Genomic DNA, 18,633 nt, shown 5'->3' with positions numbered 1-18,633 from the left:
TGTGACTGGCTTTGCCACTGACTCACTATATGCCTAGGCAAGTGACTACTTTTGCCTCTGCCTCAGTTTCCTCCTCTGTAAAATAAGTACATGGGAAACGGGAAAGTGAGGCATGATTCATACTTGTAAAGCATTTTGATATCCTTGAGTAGTATGAACGAACAGTGTTTACACTAGATATACATTTGGGTTATGGCCTAACCATTACACAGACAGCAATGGCTTATTTGTTCCCGGGTGGGGAGGGGGAAGGAGAGAGGCACTATGCAGAGTATGTTATACTCCACTTGCTCTGGAGTGTGGGGAGAGCATAGGAGGGTAGTTCCCCCCCCTCCCTCTTTTTTCCACCCAGCTGTCCTATATTTCTCACCCTATGTGCTTTTTTGGGGGAAAAAAAAACAAAAAACTTGATGGGTATTTTCGCACATTAGGTTTTCTGATCTCTGCCTTGCAACCATAAGCAGTATTTCTGTATATGATGAGAAGTCTGTTACATGGCTCACCTTGCAAGCAGAAGTTCCCATGATGAAGCCCTGCTGGCAGACCATAGATCATATTTCACAATGCTAAACTGAAATTTTGTTATGACGCCTCTTACTCAGTGAAAGAGGGGCTGCTCTTCCTTTGTTTTTGTGGGGGGAGAGAAAGGTCCCTGGAGTCTGTGAATGAAATGAATGCTTAGTGTGTTGGGTGTGTGTGTGGTTTCTTTAAACAAAGCCTCAACCTCTGTCTGTCTAACTTTCCTGTGGATCTTGTTAAAGACTAATGCTCTCAATTGTGCATTTCTAGCATGGTACCCCTGTTTTCTGGATGAATAGATGGCTCCCTCCCACAATCTATCCCACAAGCAGGGATGTGATTATGCTCCCTACAGTATGATACAGTTGCCTTTAGAAATTACCAGTGGCTCTGAGAGGGCTAAAGCCATCTTCCAGAGCTGTAGCTCACGAAAGCTCATGCTCAAATAAATTGGTTAGTCTCTAAGGAGCCACAAGTACTCCTTTTCTTTTTGTGAATACAGACTAACACGGCTGTTACTCTGAAACCTGTCTACCACTTGTCTCCTCCAAAGCACATACCCCTTTGACTTTCTGTTAGCAAACTGAAAAATCAGAATTGTCAGTGTCACTTTCCTCTGTACTCGTGCCATATAAATCTCTCTGTGGATTCTACATGCCCACACTAACTACTGTCCCAATTTGCAGTGTCTCAGCAATGAAAAGTGAGCTAAGATTGGGCCAGCTACTAGTCCACAGGGGAGGAAGTTGGGAGCAGGAAGTAGCACTGAAGGCAGCTATGAACCTGACTTGCTATATATGTGTTTTGGGACAGATTATTGCAGGGAAATAAAGCAGAGAAGAAAATAGTTGCTAATCTGCTAAACCAGTTTCTTAAAACTCAAGGAAGTGCAATTTCCTTCCATCTGTGGTTCCAAGCTGAATTAGTTTTGTTTCCCCCCCGCCTTCCTGCGTATGTTCTGTAATGGAGCTGACATTTGTTATGTGTCCTCAACTTCATTGAATTGTTAGCCATCTACCTACTTTACCTCTAGCAACAATAGTCAGTTCTGTAGTGAGGGAGTTTAAGGTAAAAGGCACTTTGCAAACAGGAATTAAATAGCTTATATTTCCAAAGAACTGGAGACCACTACCCTCGTTCCATCTGACTTTCTATCCATTGTACTAGAACAGCAGGCACAGAATTCATAACTGAACAGGGGTGACATAAGCCCAACATTTAGGCTTTTTGTTAATAAACATTTCTACTAATCCTACCCATTCAAAAAAATCAATTCAATGTGAAAATAGTTTTATTGGGATATAAACAGTTCCTGAGCAGAGTGAGAATCCAAGCACGACAGTAACGTGCCAAGTGTTGACTAAGGACAGGTAAATCACTTGGCTTACATTTGAACCCACTCAGTCATCTTGACTCAAATGTTATTGAGTGTGTGTTCCACTTACTGGAGATTTGAAAAAGGAGCAAGTAGAGGGAGAATTCTAATTTAAAACAAAAATAGAGAGCCTTCCATTGATTGTCTGATCTTTTCAGGGGTGGAGGTCTATTCCTCATACAAGCCCTAACTGAGCAAAACACTTAAATATGAGTAATCTCATCGTTATTCAGCAATGCACATTACTTGGGTAAGTAATTTATTCACAAGTTACTTCCCATTGAAATAATAAGATTATTGTGTTTAAATGCTGTGCTGAAAAGGTATGAGATAATTTAACACAAGGGGAACAAAACTGTAGTTTTTTTTAAACATGGTGATTCAATTTAAAAAAATAATAGAACCAATCATAAAGATTTCAAAAATTCAAAATGTCCACCAAAATTTTGACTGGCTTTGTTAAAAACAAAGCTTTAAATTCAGAGGAGAAAAAAAATATTCAAGAGATTTGCAAAACCAAAACATTCTCTTGTGTTCATTCTCCCTTAATAAGTACATCAGAATTTTGACACCTGATTTCAAACATACTTGTTTGCCTAAAAATGGGTATTGTTTACATGAAAAAAATGGGTGATTTCCTGTGTGACAAAATCTGATATTACTGAATTTCCTCATGCATGCAAGAAAAGATCCTGTCTAGCCCAAGACCGGAGATCTTTCAACATCTGAACGGATGTAGATATGTTGAATTACCTCTGATAGCTGTTACTGGTCTGCTTTGAGAAAGGGGAAAATCAAGTTGTTTTTGCAGCTGCTAAGGCTTTGGAACATTTTCCTGGTGTCCAGTGCGCAACAATTTCATAGAAGGAGGTAAGATGTAGTTATTTCATTTATCTTAATTAAAAACATTTTTACTGGTAAAGAATAAATCAGTCATATTTATTGTCAAATCTGGTCATTTTCAGATCGTGTCCTGAGATTTAAAAAATACCTTTTCCTCTTTGTTGATGTGTGAAAGACCCACACAAACAATAGAGGACTAACTGATTATACGGGGGAACATCAAGCGCTGTCAAATGCACAACATAAACTGAAAAGAGAATTTTTTCCTAACCTCTTTCAGTTATATTCATAGCTGCTGCAAAAAATAGTAGATACAAATTTTCATGCAGAAGTGTGGGTTTTACATTGGCTGTTTCTCTTTCAGATTGAAACAGAATTTACTTTAGTCAGTGTCTTTAACAGTAGATAGACTGTGTGTTTATAAGTATGGAAAAATATTCCGAGTATGGCCTAGTAGAACATTTCAGAGTGCAGTGCTGACCAGTGAGGGACTGTCACCCCTGCCCTGCAACCTGGGGTGCCTCACAATGCTTTGCTGTTGTAGCTTCGAACTTAGGTTCCTCAGAAGCACGCTGTCAGCATGCAGGTTACTTCCTGAGTGTCTGTGTAAAGTCACCATGCTGGTCCAGCAGTTCTGACACCAGCAGCCTGACAGCAACACACCCGCCCACGCTATGGCTTCCAGCAGCCTTCATTACTATTTGCAGGGTGACAACACACTCCAGTCCTGGATTTTCCCTTAAAATGTGTGTTCTGCACTATTCAGCCCTCTCCTGGACAGTCCAGACATACTAGGTCTGTTGCCCCTCTAATAGGATCAATACACAACAGCTTGCCACCTTAAATGGAGTTATCCAAACAATTCACAACACTGGATTATTCTGATTAAAGAACAAAACTAGTTTTTAAGTGAGTTACAAGTAATGTATTAAAGTCAGAAATGGATATAGGAAAAATAAAGATAAAATGCTTTCTAACCTAAACAAACTAGACTTGGTTCAAAGTGAAGTCCCTTACCACAGGTTTCTGGTAAGATTGCTGACCAAACTCTCAGGCCAGGGCCTGCTCCCAAAGTGTAATGGCTGTTTATTTCATCTTGGGTGAAAAGAGAGAGATGGGTAGGGAGAGATAAGTGGGGGTTTGCCCCTCATTTTCATAGTTCAGTCACTCTTAAAAGCATTTTCCTGAATGTGACCCCTAGTTAAAGTTCATTCCAGCCGAGAGCAAGGAAACATGGAGTCTGCTGGAGGAAGGAGGCTTCAGGCTGTTTCTTTTCACCTGTGTATGCTGAAATTCAGATTTTCTTTGTCATCTTTCTTCCTCCTCTTGCTGTCTGAGGACTCTGTTTACAGTGAAATGGAGGTAAACAGACATTCCTTTGTTTAAGCCAGGCCTGCTTCACCAGTTCTACCTGAGGGGGCTATGTGTGTTTGAACATGTCCTTTTAACATCATACAGGGGGGTTTTCATAACTTTGCACATAATGTTGCTCCATCCATTTCACCATGGTATTATTCATCAGTGAGTTATTAGTTTTTAAAAGGATACCTCACAAGGTGTATTTTGTACAAAGATGATTACAATAGTCTGCAGGGTGTGAATACAGGGGTGCATTCCGTCACACCTAGAGGTGGAGTGAGATACTGGTTGCCATGACTCCTAGGTTTTGTTCCTGTCTCTGCTACTGACTTGCTGCCCATTTTGTTTGGACAAGTTATTTATTCTCTCTGTTTGCTACACCTCACACACACTCTAAAATGTGGATAATATTTTCTTAGCTCGCAGGTATGTTGTGAGGCTTAATCCATTGCAGTTTAAGCATTTTGAGCTCCTTGGATGAAAGCCTCCAGAGAAGTACAAATTAGAGTAGACCCAGAATTTGGATTTCCAGTACAAACTATTAATTAATAATGACCCGGAGACACCTGTCCTCCATGAATCAGACCAGGACTTTAGAACACATTGAGACACAATCTAATGATCTTAGAAATCAGAGACTCCGCCCAAAATCTACAATGTTTTCTAAACAGTATATATGTACTTTTTATCCTTAGTTATCAGAGGAAGAGAGAATGGGAAGTTGGTCCTCGAAAAACAATCATAAATCACATCCAGGTAATTGCATCTTGCACAGGGGTATGACATTACACTCCGTATTCTTTATGAAAATATGTTTCTGTTATGGGTATGACAAAACTGAAATGCAAGATGGCTCACGTAAGATATCATTGGAAAGGTTGTGGTTTACTGAATGTGATTATCCAATTTGTATGCATGTATCATTTCTGTATCTGAAGTTCAGATTATGGACTATGTAACAATTACAACTGAGTGTGTATTGGGAAGACACCCACCAGACAACAGGCCATCAGATTTGATGGGCCATTAGGAAGAAACAAGAAGACTGTGAAGATACTAATCTCTCTCCTTCCTGGGAGGGGTCCTGGGACTAGCTGTGACACTACTAGGTCTGGTGGTCTTGTCACCTGATATTAAACATTGTCCTGGACTTCTTGTAACTTTCCATTAAAAGGAGAAGGGGGTCAAGTTTGGGAAACAAAAGATTCCTGCCTTATGTAAATCTTATTTAAGGGTGGGGAGGATGGCAAATGGGACTCTCCTCCGTGGCCTACCCAAGAAGAAAGACTGCTAAAAGTACCTGAAGGGACAAAGAAACCAACCTGCAGGGAAAGTCAGGGGTGAGTCCAGACTGAGACGGGTCCAATCCGTAAGAAAAATAACTGGAACTCTGAGTGAAATGCAACCCTGCCTCCTGCCTAGATTCAACATATCTTATTATATCCAATGAGAAACTACATTTTGTAACCTGTTTCTTTAGTGAATCAAGCTTAGTTTGCGTGTTTTATTTTATTTGCTTAGTAGTCTGCTTTTTCTGTTTGCTATCGCTTCAACCACTTAAAATCTGCTTTTATAGTAAATAAAATTTGTTTTGTTTATTAAACCCAGTTTATGTCATTTCTAACTTGGGGGGGCAACAAGTCATGCATATTTCTCTTCACCTTGAGGAAGAGGGTGAAATTTTATGAGTTTGCGCTGTGCAGATTTTTGTATACAGTGTAAAACAATACGTGAGTGCTGGGTGAGCCTTCTCTCACAGAGCTGATTTCAGTCTGTGTCTGCAGCTGGTTGTGGCCCTACCTGTGTGTCTGTGCTGCAAGAGGCCGGAGAGCCTAATACAGCAACACAGGGAGAGGGAATCCAGGGTGGTGGAGCAGGAGAGGCTCAAGTTAAACCCACAGTACATCAGGTGACATCCTGGACAGGGGGCCCAACCCATCACAGGGAGAAAAAAACAAATTCTGTTCTCAGTTACACTGGGGTAATCCCAAGACTTCAACAGAGCTGCATTAGTGTAATTGGTAATAATATTTGGGCCACTAGACCAGTACATCATCTCACTTCTCTCTGTGAGACATTTTTGAGCAGCAGTAATAGTGTGGCCGTGTAATTCTCACAGAACATGATTTACCATAGCCCAGCTTTCATCCACAGGCATTTGATCCTTCTCATTCTAATTAGTAATCATAAAAAGAAGATTTTAAAGAACGTTCTCACACCAATGTACGTTAATAGCTCCCTTGTGGGTCATGGGCCTCTGGACAGAACAGATCCCAATACTGGAAACACTGCTGCAGAAAGAAACTTATTTTAAGAAACAGATAACATGTTGTAATGCTCTTTGTATTCCCTTCTAGCAGCACCATCGTCACCTGCCGCCCCCACCAGCACTGCCAGCACCAGTTCCAGCACAATTACTGTAGTCACGATTACAAGAGACAAGAGCATATTTGATAAGTAAACAAGAACTATTTTTGTGGGTTAATTGTCATGATGGCAAGAGATCGTTCACAGACTCCAAGGAGAGTTGTTATGGGCAGTGACTTCAATTTTTCTAATTGCAAAGGGTTGCTCGGAATTTGCTTCAGAATCTGTATATTTATATTGCTGATAAACAACATGTATTCTTCATCAGCCCTTAATGCAATTCTAATGAAAACAACATAACCAATAAGTCATAAAGAGCTTGAAGTAAGTGCTGCATCAGATTCCAAAAGAGATGTTTTTAAATTAATAACTCTCTGATACATTCACCACCACATTTTGATTTAAATGAGATAATAGAACAATATAAGTTGACAGGCTGATGTGATATGCTTAGTGGTGATGTTGGGATACACTGTTTAGCTTTTCAAAATTTCATGGAAATGAAAATGTCAGGCCAAATTCTACGCCCATTTACACTGTTGTAAATCAGGAGTGACTCCATTGACTATAGCAGAGTAACTCCTCATTTACACTGGAGCAAATGAGAGTGGATTCTTGTCATCCGTAAGTGTACAATGAGCAGAAATATACCTCATGACTCCTTCAGAGATATAAACTGTTAGTTAAAACACCCATTACTGTCTCCCCCACCAGAGATTTTCTCTAGTCACAAGAGACGCAGGTTGCAAACTGTAATATATTTCTTACAGTGTGTGAATTGGATAATCTGCCTCCAGTAGATTAATGCCTTCAGTGAATATCCCTGTGGTCCGGCGGTTGTATATATTTGAATTTAAATCTGAAGTGAGAGGATATTTTTCTTTTTGTGTGTGTTTGCCTCACAGACTTACCTTTTTCATCAGATTTATGTTCATTTTCTGAATGCAGCATTTTTACGTTTTTGAAACTCAGGCTCTGTAATGGGCGTGAAAAGCCAAAACATTTTAAAATATACACTGAGGTCCTCATCCTGCTCCGCTTCAAGACATTAACTTCAATGGGAGATAGGTTTTATGGTCTCCAGTACAGTGCTTTCCAATTACCAGGCCAGGCTTAGTCCTGGTATAAGTAGGTGCAATTCCACTGAGATCAGTGAAGTTATATCAGGGCTCAATCTGGTCTGTTTAGATCAAGTCTCTTTCTGTTACTTAGAATTAAATATGTTACTGATCTTGTTACCCATATTTATTCCTGTGAATGTGAGGGTCCATAGTGCAGCTTGCATAACCTGTGGTAATGCTTTTCATGCCAATAACAATATCTGAATGACACACTTATTAGTTGCAAACATCTCATATTATCACACAGATTTTTTTAGGTTCTTTCTTCCCTCTCATTTGGAATTTTGGCCCACTAAATAGCAGCTCTCTGTAGACATGTGATTTTGCTATCCAATAACATCTATCTATCTCTATTAACTCAGCTCAAATTCAGTGCATCGGGCATGGTTCCGGAAGTTTTGGTAACATTAGTGTTTGAACTCAGCATAGAGCCCTGAGGTGCTGAGATAGTATTGGCCAGTGTGGTAGCCAGGACAGAGAGCAGGAAAGGGAAGAGCTGTTTGTTTCTGACCCACTGTATTCTGTGCACTAACAGCCCTGAGTTCCTCTACATACTGGTGGCCTGTATCTCTGCTGTCCTGTTGACCATACTGGTATTTACAATCGTCTGCTTTATCAGGAAAAGGAAAGGTAAGGGATGTGCAATGAAGAATAATGCTTGCAGGATATTGGACTGCTGTAGCTTGTGGCAGAGGACAGCTGGTTACCATGGGCCAGGTTCTCAAAGGTATTTAAGCACCTAACTCACATTGAGATCAACTGGATTTAGATGCCTAAATGCCTTTTAGCATCTAGGACCGAGGATCTCAGATGTTCCACATTCAAATGTGGTTGCTGCGGGTGCAGGTTTTTCATTGAGGAAGTGATGGTGTTCACTTAGGATCACCTTGCCATATCTGTTCAGGGTAGGCCCTTTATCTTTTTCAGCATAACTTTGGGAATGTGATAATGTCACCACCTTCAGAGCTCTGCTTAGATGATATCTGTTTGAATGCAGCATTAACAGCAGTGACTTTTCTTTTTTACTATTTTTGTATTTAGGAAGCGTTAGTAGGTTTACAAATGCTTGCCCATGTGAAACAAAAACATCATTACACCAATGAACATTTGTTGAAAGAAACATTAGTCAGGAATATAATAATCAGATCTCCATAGCAGTGTGTTATCATGTTACAGAGTGAGTGAGCATCATGACAATACCTATGACATGTCATTTCTAGTGATTTGATTAAATTGAGAGAAAACTCTGATTACACATATTTAACCGTCCACACATGTCTATCTAATGTTAATACTCTAAAAAACCCAGACAGGTGTGCTGGGTTTTTTTGTATGTGAATGTACTTTGAGTATTGAATAAATGGTAGCCAAAAGTATCTGTTTGTAGCAGTGACTTTTCATCCACCTCTTGACTCTGGGCACCACTTCAGCTATAATGGTGGTAATTTTGCCATCATGCAATGAAGCATAAAGCCCACTGTAGCCAAGAATAGTGACTATTAAAAACCCGAGCCAGATTTTTCAAAGCACTGAGCACCCACACCTTTCAAAGGTCTTCCTGTGGGAATCCACACAGATAAGATCCAAGTTACTAGATTACTTAGGGTCTGTCTTCGCAGCAAGGTTAGTTCGGCCTTTTATTCAGGTGTTGCTGTTGCTCCAACTCCCTCCTGTCCCCGCACAAACCCCATCACCCATATTTAGTGATGCTTTAAACCCAAATTAACTGGCCCTTTCTGGGGATGTGGTTTTGAGCCAGGCATTTCTCTTTTCATTCAGACTGGTAACCCACCTACTTTGCAGTGAGGATGCAGGCTAAGCCACGCAAGTGAAGTGCTGATAGTCTTCCAGTGCCTTCCCGCAATTCCTGCTGTGTGATCAGAAGGGTGGAGAAATTCTCCCACAGTTCCGTGGGAAAGTATCATAGAGGAGCTCAGTTTACAGCAAATACCAAGAATCCAAGAGTCCTAGCCCCAGTGGGGGTACAGTGACTTGAGTTTGGCTTTGCAGTGTGGCAGCTAACACCCAGGCTAGGCTAAGCAGCAGGCAGATTCCATGCACTTACTCTGCAATGAAGAGAGACCCTTAGATTGTAAGCTCTTTGGGGCATGGACCCTCTGTTTGTTGTGTGTTTGTGCAGCACCCAGTGCAATGGAGTCCTGGTTAACGGCTGGCGCTGCCAGACACCATCCCAATACAGACAATACAGTAAAATAATACAGGGGATGCAGGTCAGAACATACTGTACACCTTCTCCCCACACTGCCCCATGCTGCACACTTTGGGGTTCTGCCCTTCCTTCTCCAACTTGCCTGATTAAAACTTTATTTCCATTTGCAAAACAGTTTGCCCCCAATTTTTCCTGTGCCCTCTGCCCTTCTCCACACCTCATGAACTGGATCAATTCATCCAGGCCTTAGAATGATTCTGAACGCATACCCAGAGGGTGGGGATTTCTTCTGGGGCCTGGCTGTCGTTGGTACATATCCCTTTGTCTCCATTACAGATCACAGTACACCCCTAAAGACTTCTCAAGAGCAGGATCCTGCAGATACTGTGCATCAGGCACCTGCTGAAAACACCCAGGTAAAGGTCGGAACTGGTTCCTTGGGGTGTCTCATGATGTGTCTTAGATTCTCTGTAGAAAATGCTACATTGTTATAAACTTGAATTTGGGACTGAAAAAAGGAAGTTTGTTCATATAAATGTAACAGTTATTCAGAGGTTCCTTTTACCTTAAATTATAGCTAGTGCTTTCCCTTGGAAAGCAATAATCACTCCTACCTATGCCACCCAAATGCTCAGTTTCTCATCTCTGCAGCCTCCTCCTCCCCATCAGCGTGCTGTGGTGCCAGAGACTGGAAGAGGTGTTTGTAGAGGGACCGAGATATTTCCTGCCCTGATTCAAATGCTGCATTCCCCAAATACCTCAGGGACTCAATCTGTCACCTCTGCGGTTCCTTAGAGATGGGATGTCACCTCTGACATTTATAAGGGATATAAGCTCTCATGCTTCAGGGCATAAACCAAACACTAACTGAGATGATTAGGAAGAAGCTTTTCCTTATGGGCAAGTTATTCCATAATTGTCCATTATGGTATTGATTCCTCTGAAGTCTCTAATATCGACCATGGTCACAGGATACCAGACTAGTGGACCATTGGTCTGGCAAGTTCTGTGTTCCCCATGCACAGGAACAGACTGCTCATGCTAGACTACATTTGAGAGCATCCTAGAAAGCAAAATGAAGGGTAGGAAATCCAGTCAGAACTCCAGCAGCTCCTCACTCCCAAATAATATTTGCAGGTTCCTACGTGTCCTAATGATGAGATCACCTATGCCAGTCTGATGTTCAAACAGAAGCCTCAGTCAAAGACTGCTCTGTAGTTTGTGCTAATCACAGTGAAATGAAGACATCTTTGCTGTCTGCAGTTCAAATGCAGATGGAAGTTCTGTCACCGCCCCTCAGTTCTGCTTGGAATCATGTTGCCAAATATTGCATGTATCACATCAGCTGATTTATTTAAGCTACATGGAGGTCTGTCCCACAAGGAAGTGTTGGTGAGTGGTCAGAGCAGGTCATCAGGAGTTCAGATTCCATTGTTCTCTCCCTGACTCATGGTGTGAGCTTGAAGAAATCGCTTGTCTTTTGTGGCTCCGTTTCCTTATTTATAAAACATGGATAACCTTGCTTGTGATGACTTTGTCTCTTTTCATTCCTCCTGCTATATTTTTGTGATCCTTCAAACAGCTTCTGAAACTTCTTTGCATGTGTTAATAAGTGACTAGATAAAGGCAAGAAATTCTTCTTTCTTATAATCTGTGCAGATCTGTCCTGTCAGATGTTCTCGTCCCCTCTCTGACTTCCTTTTACACCCCCTTCTTAAATTAGTATTTACTCAAATAGTTCATTTTATTGTACCTCCTCTTTTAATTGTCAGTTGCTTTGGTTAACTGTGTTTGTTAATCACGTAAAAATAATTCTCCATAGTAGATGGCATAGGGAAAACTCTGCTTCCTGATGGGATCTTGAGATGAGTACTTTAGGTTGTTTTTCTGGACTTCATGTCCTCTGTAGAATTTTAGGTTCAAATAAATGCTGTGACGCTTATGAAATCCATGGCCACAGTGGAGATGTTTAAAAAAACATGTAACAATAAATAAATAGCAAGGACCCATCACACGCTGGGGGAACATCAAAGATTATAATGGCACATTCATCCATAGCTTTACAAACACTTTACAAGGGTGGGTAAGAAGCGTTACCCCCATTTTACAACTTTGGGAACTGCAGCAAAGTTACAATGAAGCACCCTGCCCACCACCAGATCCTTGAAGGAGGAGGGGAGCTGTAGGGAAGCCCTGCTTATCCAAGCCAGGCAGAGGAGGGATGGGGGCTCGCCTCTGTTTTAGCTGAGCACAGGGAGCTGTGTTCCATTCCCCCACCACCCACACACGCTCATGCGTAGGGAACTGAGGCACAGAGAGATGAAGGCCCAGATCTTGAAAGGTATTTAGGCTCCCCAATCAGTGGGAGTCAGGGACTTACAAATTGTTGTGGATCTGGGCTGAAATGACTTGCCAAAGTTCACACAACACATCAGCAGTAGAGCTGGGAATGGAATCTATATCTCCAACAGTCTCATGCTCTGTTACTTGAGTACTGAACCCTTCTTCACTTTGGTCAGTACATAAAACCAGATTTTCAAAGGTATTGAGGAGCCTAAATATGCAGATGGGCACTTATTTGGATTTCAGGTGCCTTGGGCCAGATTTTTAACTCCAGTGAGAGCTGGGCACTGCCTTCTAAAAAGCCCACTGGATGTCTGTCTGCATCTTTAGCACATAAATATCTTTGTAAATCTGATTCTGTTTCTCTTGCGTCGATTAAACTTGCTGCACACCTCAGCAGAAGTCAGTATTCACAATATCTGACAAAGAGAAGCCAAGTTTCGTAAATGGAAAAGAGGCAGAAATGTCTAGAAACACAAACACATTGCTCAGCGTTTAAAGAAGTGAGATTAAATGGCCATATGATGACTGCAAAAGATAAGGGATGAGCAAATGTGCTTTATGACTGACACTGAGATCTGTTCTTCTCCACTCACATTTAAAACCACCATTTCTTTAAGCACTAGTGTATCATGATACCAATGACAAAGGGACACAGCCTTGGGGGAACCATTATTATATTAAGAAAAGGAGTACTTGTGGCACCTTAGAGACTAACAAATTTATTAGAGCATAAGCTTTCGTGAGCTACAGCTCACTTCATCGGATGCATACGGTGGAAAATATAGTAGGAGATTTATATACACAGAGAACATGAAACAATGTGTGTTACCATACACACTGTTACAAGAGTTATCAAGAAAGATGAGCTATTACCAGCAGGAGAGTGGTGGGGGGACCTTTTGTAGTGATAATCAAGGTGGGCCATTTCCAGCACTTTACAAGAACAGTCGGAGGGGAAATTAACAAAGGGAAATAATTTTACTTTGTTTAATGACACATCCACTCCCAGTCTGTATTCAAGCCTAAGTTAATTGTATCCAGTTTGCAAATTAATTCCAATTCAGCAGTCTCTCATTGGAGTCTGTTTCTGAAGTTTTTTTGTTGAAGAATTTCCACTTTTAGGTCTGTAATCGAGTGAACAAAGAGATTGAAGTATTCTCTGACTGGTTTTTGAATGTTATAATTCTTGATTTCTGATTTGTGTCCATTTATTCTTTTATGTAGAGACTGTCCAGTTTGGCCAATGTACATGACAGAGGGGCATTGCTGGCACATATCACATTGGTAGATGCACAGGTGAACGAGCCTCTGATAGTGTGGCTGATGTGATTAGGCCCTATGATGGTGTCCCCTGAATAGATATGTGGGGACAGTTGGCAACGGGCTTTGTTGCAAGGGTTTGTTTGGTTCCTGGATTAGTGTTGACAGAGCCAGAAGAGTACCCAGAAGTTACCTACTACAGGACAGGCCCAACAAAGGAAATAACAGAATGCCACTAGCCATCACCTTCAGCCCCCAACTAAAACCTCTCCAACGCATCATCAAGGATCTACAACCTATCCTGAAGGATGACCCATCACTCTCACGGATCTTGGGAGACAGGCCAGTCCTTGCTTACAGACAGCCCCCCAACCTGAAGGAAATACTCACCAGCAACCACACACCACACAACAAAAACACTATATGCTTCCTACCTTTGTCCCTCTATTTCAAGGTTTCCCTGCACCCCCCTTAACCTCTCTCATGCAGAGGCTCTGTGTTAACCAGTTGTTAATGGCTGCCATCAAGTGGTTCTTTGATTATGGGCAATCAAAGAGGTGGTTGAAGCTGCTGCATCTGTTAACTAGATGCCAAGGGCTTTGTGTGTCCATTGTTTTCCTATTTTCACCAAAATCCATAGAGTTCTACCCATTGTTCCTACATCATTTTGGAACTGATTGGATGCAGGGTTCAAAAGTTACCATGTTACAGACAGACAGAAATGCCATCAAGTTGAGTGCAGGACCTGGTTTCGCTCAGCCAATCATGAGTCTTCATCACTCAGATGTCACTGCAACACGCTGTCTCATTTGCTACTGCTGGGTGCAATTCTCCCCTGTGCAGAAGCCAGCACGAGGCCTAGGGACCATGTAAAATTAGGGCTGCCATATAGCCAGAGTTTCCCAGGATCATAGCTGTCCTGGGAAATCTGTACAGGTGCACACTGCCAGCTGTCCAGGATCATCCCTGAGCTCCTGGTTTTTTGTACCTTAGCAGTGGCAATCCTACTTAAAGTACAGCTTACGTGGACTTAATTAGCAGATAGGCTGAACATTGGGTCTCTGCACAGCCGGCACAGGGGTAAAGATCTGAGGTACTTCCAAGGGCATCTACCACAGGTCAGAGAGAATGCCGTGTTATGCCTCGGGCGGGAAAGTGCTTCGGACAATACCCCTGGCTGGGAAGCAGACAGACATTTTTCAGGGTGTGGTGCGGGCAATGGACTCTCTTGGCAGAGAGAAGATTAATAGAGACTCTCCCTGAGCCCTGTAAACAACACAGGTGCCTATCCTCATTGTAATGACCCTGACTAAGAGGGCAATGGGAATGGGCTCAGCTGGGGTGAATTACTAAATTCCCCTATAAGAGATGTGTGCTGAGAGTAGGGGGAAATGGCAGCTTGATAGGACTGGGAAGAATAGAATTGCTTCACCTCGTCTCTGGGAACGATGGGGTAGCCAATGCTGTCCGTTGGGGTTCCGTTTAGGAAGGCAGGGTAGAATGATTCTCTTAGAGCTGTGGGGTTTCAATGGGAGATCTGGCTGGGCCAATCTTTTTTTCTGCTTGTTCATGACGTCTGGTCTCAGGAACGCTCACTTTGTCTCTTAGCCCTATAGGGGTGTTGGTCCTGTGCCTTCTTGTGCTCGTCTGGTCTCTTACGAACAGTGTCACTGCACGTGCCCTGGGAATAAACCTTCTGTGAGGCCCACAGCTAACTAAATGGGGCCCCTGTCCAAGCCTCTGACAACCCACAGCAGCCAGCTGGTCTGTCCGGTTACTGACGAACAGGGGTTCTGCAGGGAAATCCATGGGTGTTACGCAGTCTGGCTGAGCTCCCTCACTGACCTGTTCATTACCTGAGTCCACTTGCACACCAGGGTAGACATCATCCCCTGTCAGAGGTTGTGACAGGTATTAAACTGGTTCTATACTTCATCTTAGTCACAAGGCCAAGAAATAGAGCATTTTTAACAGTAACTTCCTTGGATGAGTGGAACAGAATTGCTCCCTTTCAACTTTCCTAGAATAGCCTTTATCAGGGAAAAAAAAGCCTGGCTCCTACATCCTATTTCCACTCTCTGCTATGCTTACTGGAAACAGCAGATGCTACCAATCAACTACTGGTATTTAATGTAGCTTATCAGCTGGAACTTGTTCTAGTCAAGATGTGGTTTGAAAGGGTCTTGAGACTATTATTATTATTTGCATTCTTGTGGTGCTAGGTGCTACCCAAACACGGGACAAAGAGCCCCGTGCCCCAAAAGCTGACAATCTACTCAGGCTGCTTTCTCTGATCACCTGGGGAAGGACAGTGGGTGGAGTTCATGCTAACTTAAATGTCAGACCTCTAGAGAAAGTTAGTATGATTTGGAGGCACACAAGGCAGATGCCCCTTGGATTAGAAGTCAGTGTTGCAATTTGATTAGCTGTGATACTTCAGCCATCAGAGCTATATCCCATTTTAACAAGGACATTAGCCAATTTCAGCCTGCTGTGACTTATCACAACTTCTTGTTTGTAAAATGGCAGAAGCTATAGCCTAGAATCCTCTAAGGCAATTGCAGGTAGGAGGCCCCCTTCATACTCCTTTGAGACATTCAGAATGTGCGAGTTCACACCGTATTGCACCCACTCTTTGTTCTCTATGTATTTGACTTTGGATTTTTTAAAAATATTAGAAAAATTGAAAGAACGTGAGCATGGCTGGCTAATCATTCTACTGTGTCCATGCCCTGCCATGCTCCAGTGATCAGGGTGTAAGAACTGCTCTTATATGTATTACAGTAGTGCCTAGCCGCACCAGCAGAGATCAGGGCTCCAGTGTGCTTGGCATTAAAGAGTTTGCAGTCCAAAAAGAAAAGACCCCGAAAAAGAGGGAGAAATTTCCATTTTTCAAAAGGGGACCTGAGGTAGATGGAGGAATTGAATGTAGATCTTCCAGATCCTAGTCTAGTGTCTCAGTCACAAGCTTGTTCAGTGTGGCTATGCGGTTTTCAACCCTAGAGCAAAATTAACTTTCCCTGTTTTTTACCAAAGTCTCTTTTGTTTGCAACAGTGTATTTCACTTAATACTTAAAGCAAAGTTTCGTTTCCATCAGCTACTCTGATAAGTGGAAGTTTGAGTTTCATTCTTTCATCGCTGCCCTGGCTTCCTCTTTTTCGGGTATTAGTCTGAAACTGTGTCTGGAGCTTTGTCTTGTGTGTGTGGTTGCAGTTGGTTTTCAGTTCTCTATTCCTCTGGTTTCTCTGACACAATCACTCTAGTTCAGGGGTAGTCAGTAGGTGGACCATGGGCCAAACCCAGACCGCCAGATGCTTTCGAAAGGACCCTGAAATCTTTTTATTTACTTATTAATATCATCACTATTATTTTTTTTCTTCTCTGGAGTCTGGACCTTGACTATACCTTAACCGAGAAATTTGGACCTTGACAAAAAATAATTGACTACCCCTGCACTAGTTCATCCCACTTTCCACAAACACTCAGGATGCTTCACAGCGATGTTTCAAAAATGGAGAGACAGAAGGACAGTCAGCGTCTGGTCAAACCACATGAGATAACACTGAATCCAGTTTCAGAGTAGCAGCCATGTTATTCTGTAGCCACAAAAAGAAAAGGAGGACTTGTGGCACCTTAGAGACTGAATCCAGTGTTGAGAGAGAGCCAGGTGTGAATGAAAGTTCTCAGGGACAGGCAGGGCAATTAGGGAACAATGCGACTACTGAGAACTATTCAGCAATCAGTTGGAGATGCATTCAAAGAGCTATGTGGCCTTCTCTCCGATTCCCATAAGTTTTCCTTTTACTCAACTTACTTTTTTTGCTGGACTCCAAACATATCGGTAGCTAAAATATAAAGATGAACAAAAATACAACAGCAGGCTTGAGATATATTGCTGAGCAGCTTTCTGTCTTCAAGACCCTTTACAAACATTAAGTAATAGTTATGACACCCTGTGATATAATTATTTTCTCCATTTGACAGATGGCAAAATTGTGAGAGTAGTTTAGTGCCTGGTTGAAAGAGAAGCCACTGCCAAAGCTGTGATTAAAATTCAGGAGTTCCTGGGTCAGACAACACAACACGCCTCTCTTCAAATATTATTCAGTCAGGATATGCCCAGGCTGCTAAGTACTGTATTTTGGAAAACAGGAATACACACCTGTCATAAATATAAAGGGAAGGGTAAACCCCTTTATAATCCCTTCTGGCCAAAGGAAAAATCCTCTCACCTGTAAAGGGTTAAGAAGCTAGGATAACCTTGCTGGCACCTGACCAAAATGACCAATGAGGAGACAAGATACTTTCAAAAGCTCGGGGGAGGGAAAAGCAAAGGGTCTGTGTCTGTCTGTGTGATGCTTTTGCCGGGGACAGAACAGGAATGGAGTCTTAGAATTTAGTAAGTAATCTAGCTAGATATGTGTTAGATTATGATTTCTTTAAATGGCTGAGAAATTAAGTTGTGCGGAATAGAATGGATATTCCTGTCTGTGTGTCTTTTTGTAACTTAAGGTTTTGCCTCGAGGGATTCTCTATGCTTTGAATCTAATTACCCTGTAAGGTATTTACCATCCTGATCTTATAGAGGTGATTCTTTTTTACTTTTTACTTCTATTAAAATCCTTCTTTTCAGAAACTGAATGCTTTTTCATTGTTCTTAAGATCCAAGGGTTTGGGTCTGTGGTCACCTATGCAAATTGGTGAGGATTTTTACCAAACCTTCCCCAGGAAGTGGGGTGCAAGGGTTGGGAGGATTTTGGGGGGAAAGATGTTTCCAAACAACGCTTTCCTAATAAATAAACCCAGATAAACGTTTGGTGGTGGCAGTGGAAGTTCAAGGGCAAAGGGTAAAATAGTTTGTACCTTGGGGAAGTTTTAACCTAAGCTGGTAAAAGTAAGCTTAGGAGGTTTTCATGCAGGTCCCCACATCTGTACCCTAGAGTTCAGAGTGGGGAAGGAACCTTGACAACACCTAACATCTTTTCCAACTGACTCTGGTCAATACCCTTATGAGAAAATGTGAAAGACAAAACATGCACCGGGAATCTCTTTACTGACTTTTGAAATTATAAAAGCTGTACCTACAGCTGTGCTAACTCACTAGTATTCCCATGAAAGAACTGGTATATTGTGTCCCTGTGGCATATTTTGTTATCTTCCTCACCACCACCACCAATGCTGCCTGTTATTGTCTGGAGTGGTATGTCTCAACAGGACACGTCCACTATAGTGTGGTTCTGGGATTTATTTATTTTTTGTGGGGGAGGGTTAA

General features: G+C 42.0%; 1 protein-coding gene across 2 annotated transcripts in view; it reads left to right on the top strand.

Moving 5' to 3' along the window:
- The first annotated feature begins 55 nt into the window (after positions 1-55).
- Positions 56-18,633, top strand: part of LOC144277984 (uncharacterized) — a 34,716-nt gene continuing 16,138 nt past the window's right edge. The window contains exons 1-6 of one of the 2 annotated variants that reach the window (XM_077839040.1): positions 56-2,764; positions 4,792-4,852; positions 6,454-6,553; positions 8,120-8,214; positions 10,091-10,170; positions 10,892-11,283. In XM_077839040.1, the coding sequence (XP_077695166.1) occupies positions 4,810-4,852; positions 6,454-6,553; positions 8,120-8,214; positions 10,091-10,170; positions 10,892-10,972 (399 nt within the window). In that variant the 5' untranslated portion in view covers positions 56-2,764; positions 4,792-4,809 and the 3' untranslated portion in view covers positions 10,973-11,283. Of the gene's footprint in view, positions 4,853-6,453; positions 6,554-8,119; positions 8,215-10,090; positions 10,171-10,891; positions 11,284-18,633 lie in introns of those variants that run through there. The other variant, XM_077839041.1, reaches the window with a different exon arrangement.

The sequence above is a fragment of the Eretmochelys imbricata genome, chromosome 21, assembly GCF_965152235.1.
Source record: "Eretmochelys imbricata isolate rEreImb1 chromosome 21, rEreImb1.hap1, whole genome shotgun sequence".
NCBI lineage: Eukaryota > Metazoa > Chordata > Testudines > Cheloniidae > Eretmochelys > Eretmochelys imbricata.
This window is presented reverse-complemented; position numbering and strand designations above follow the sequence as displayed.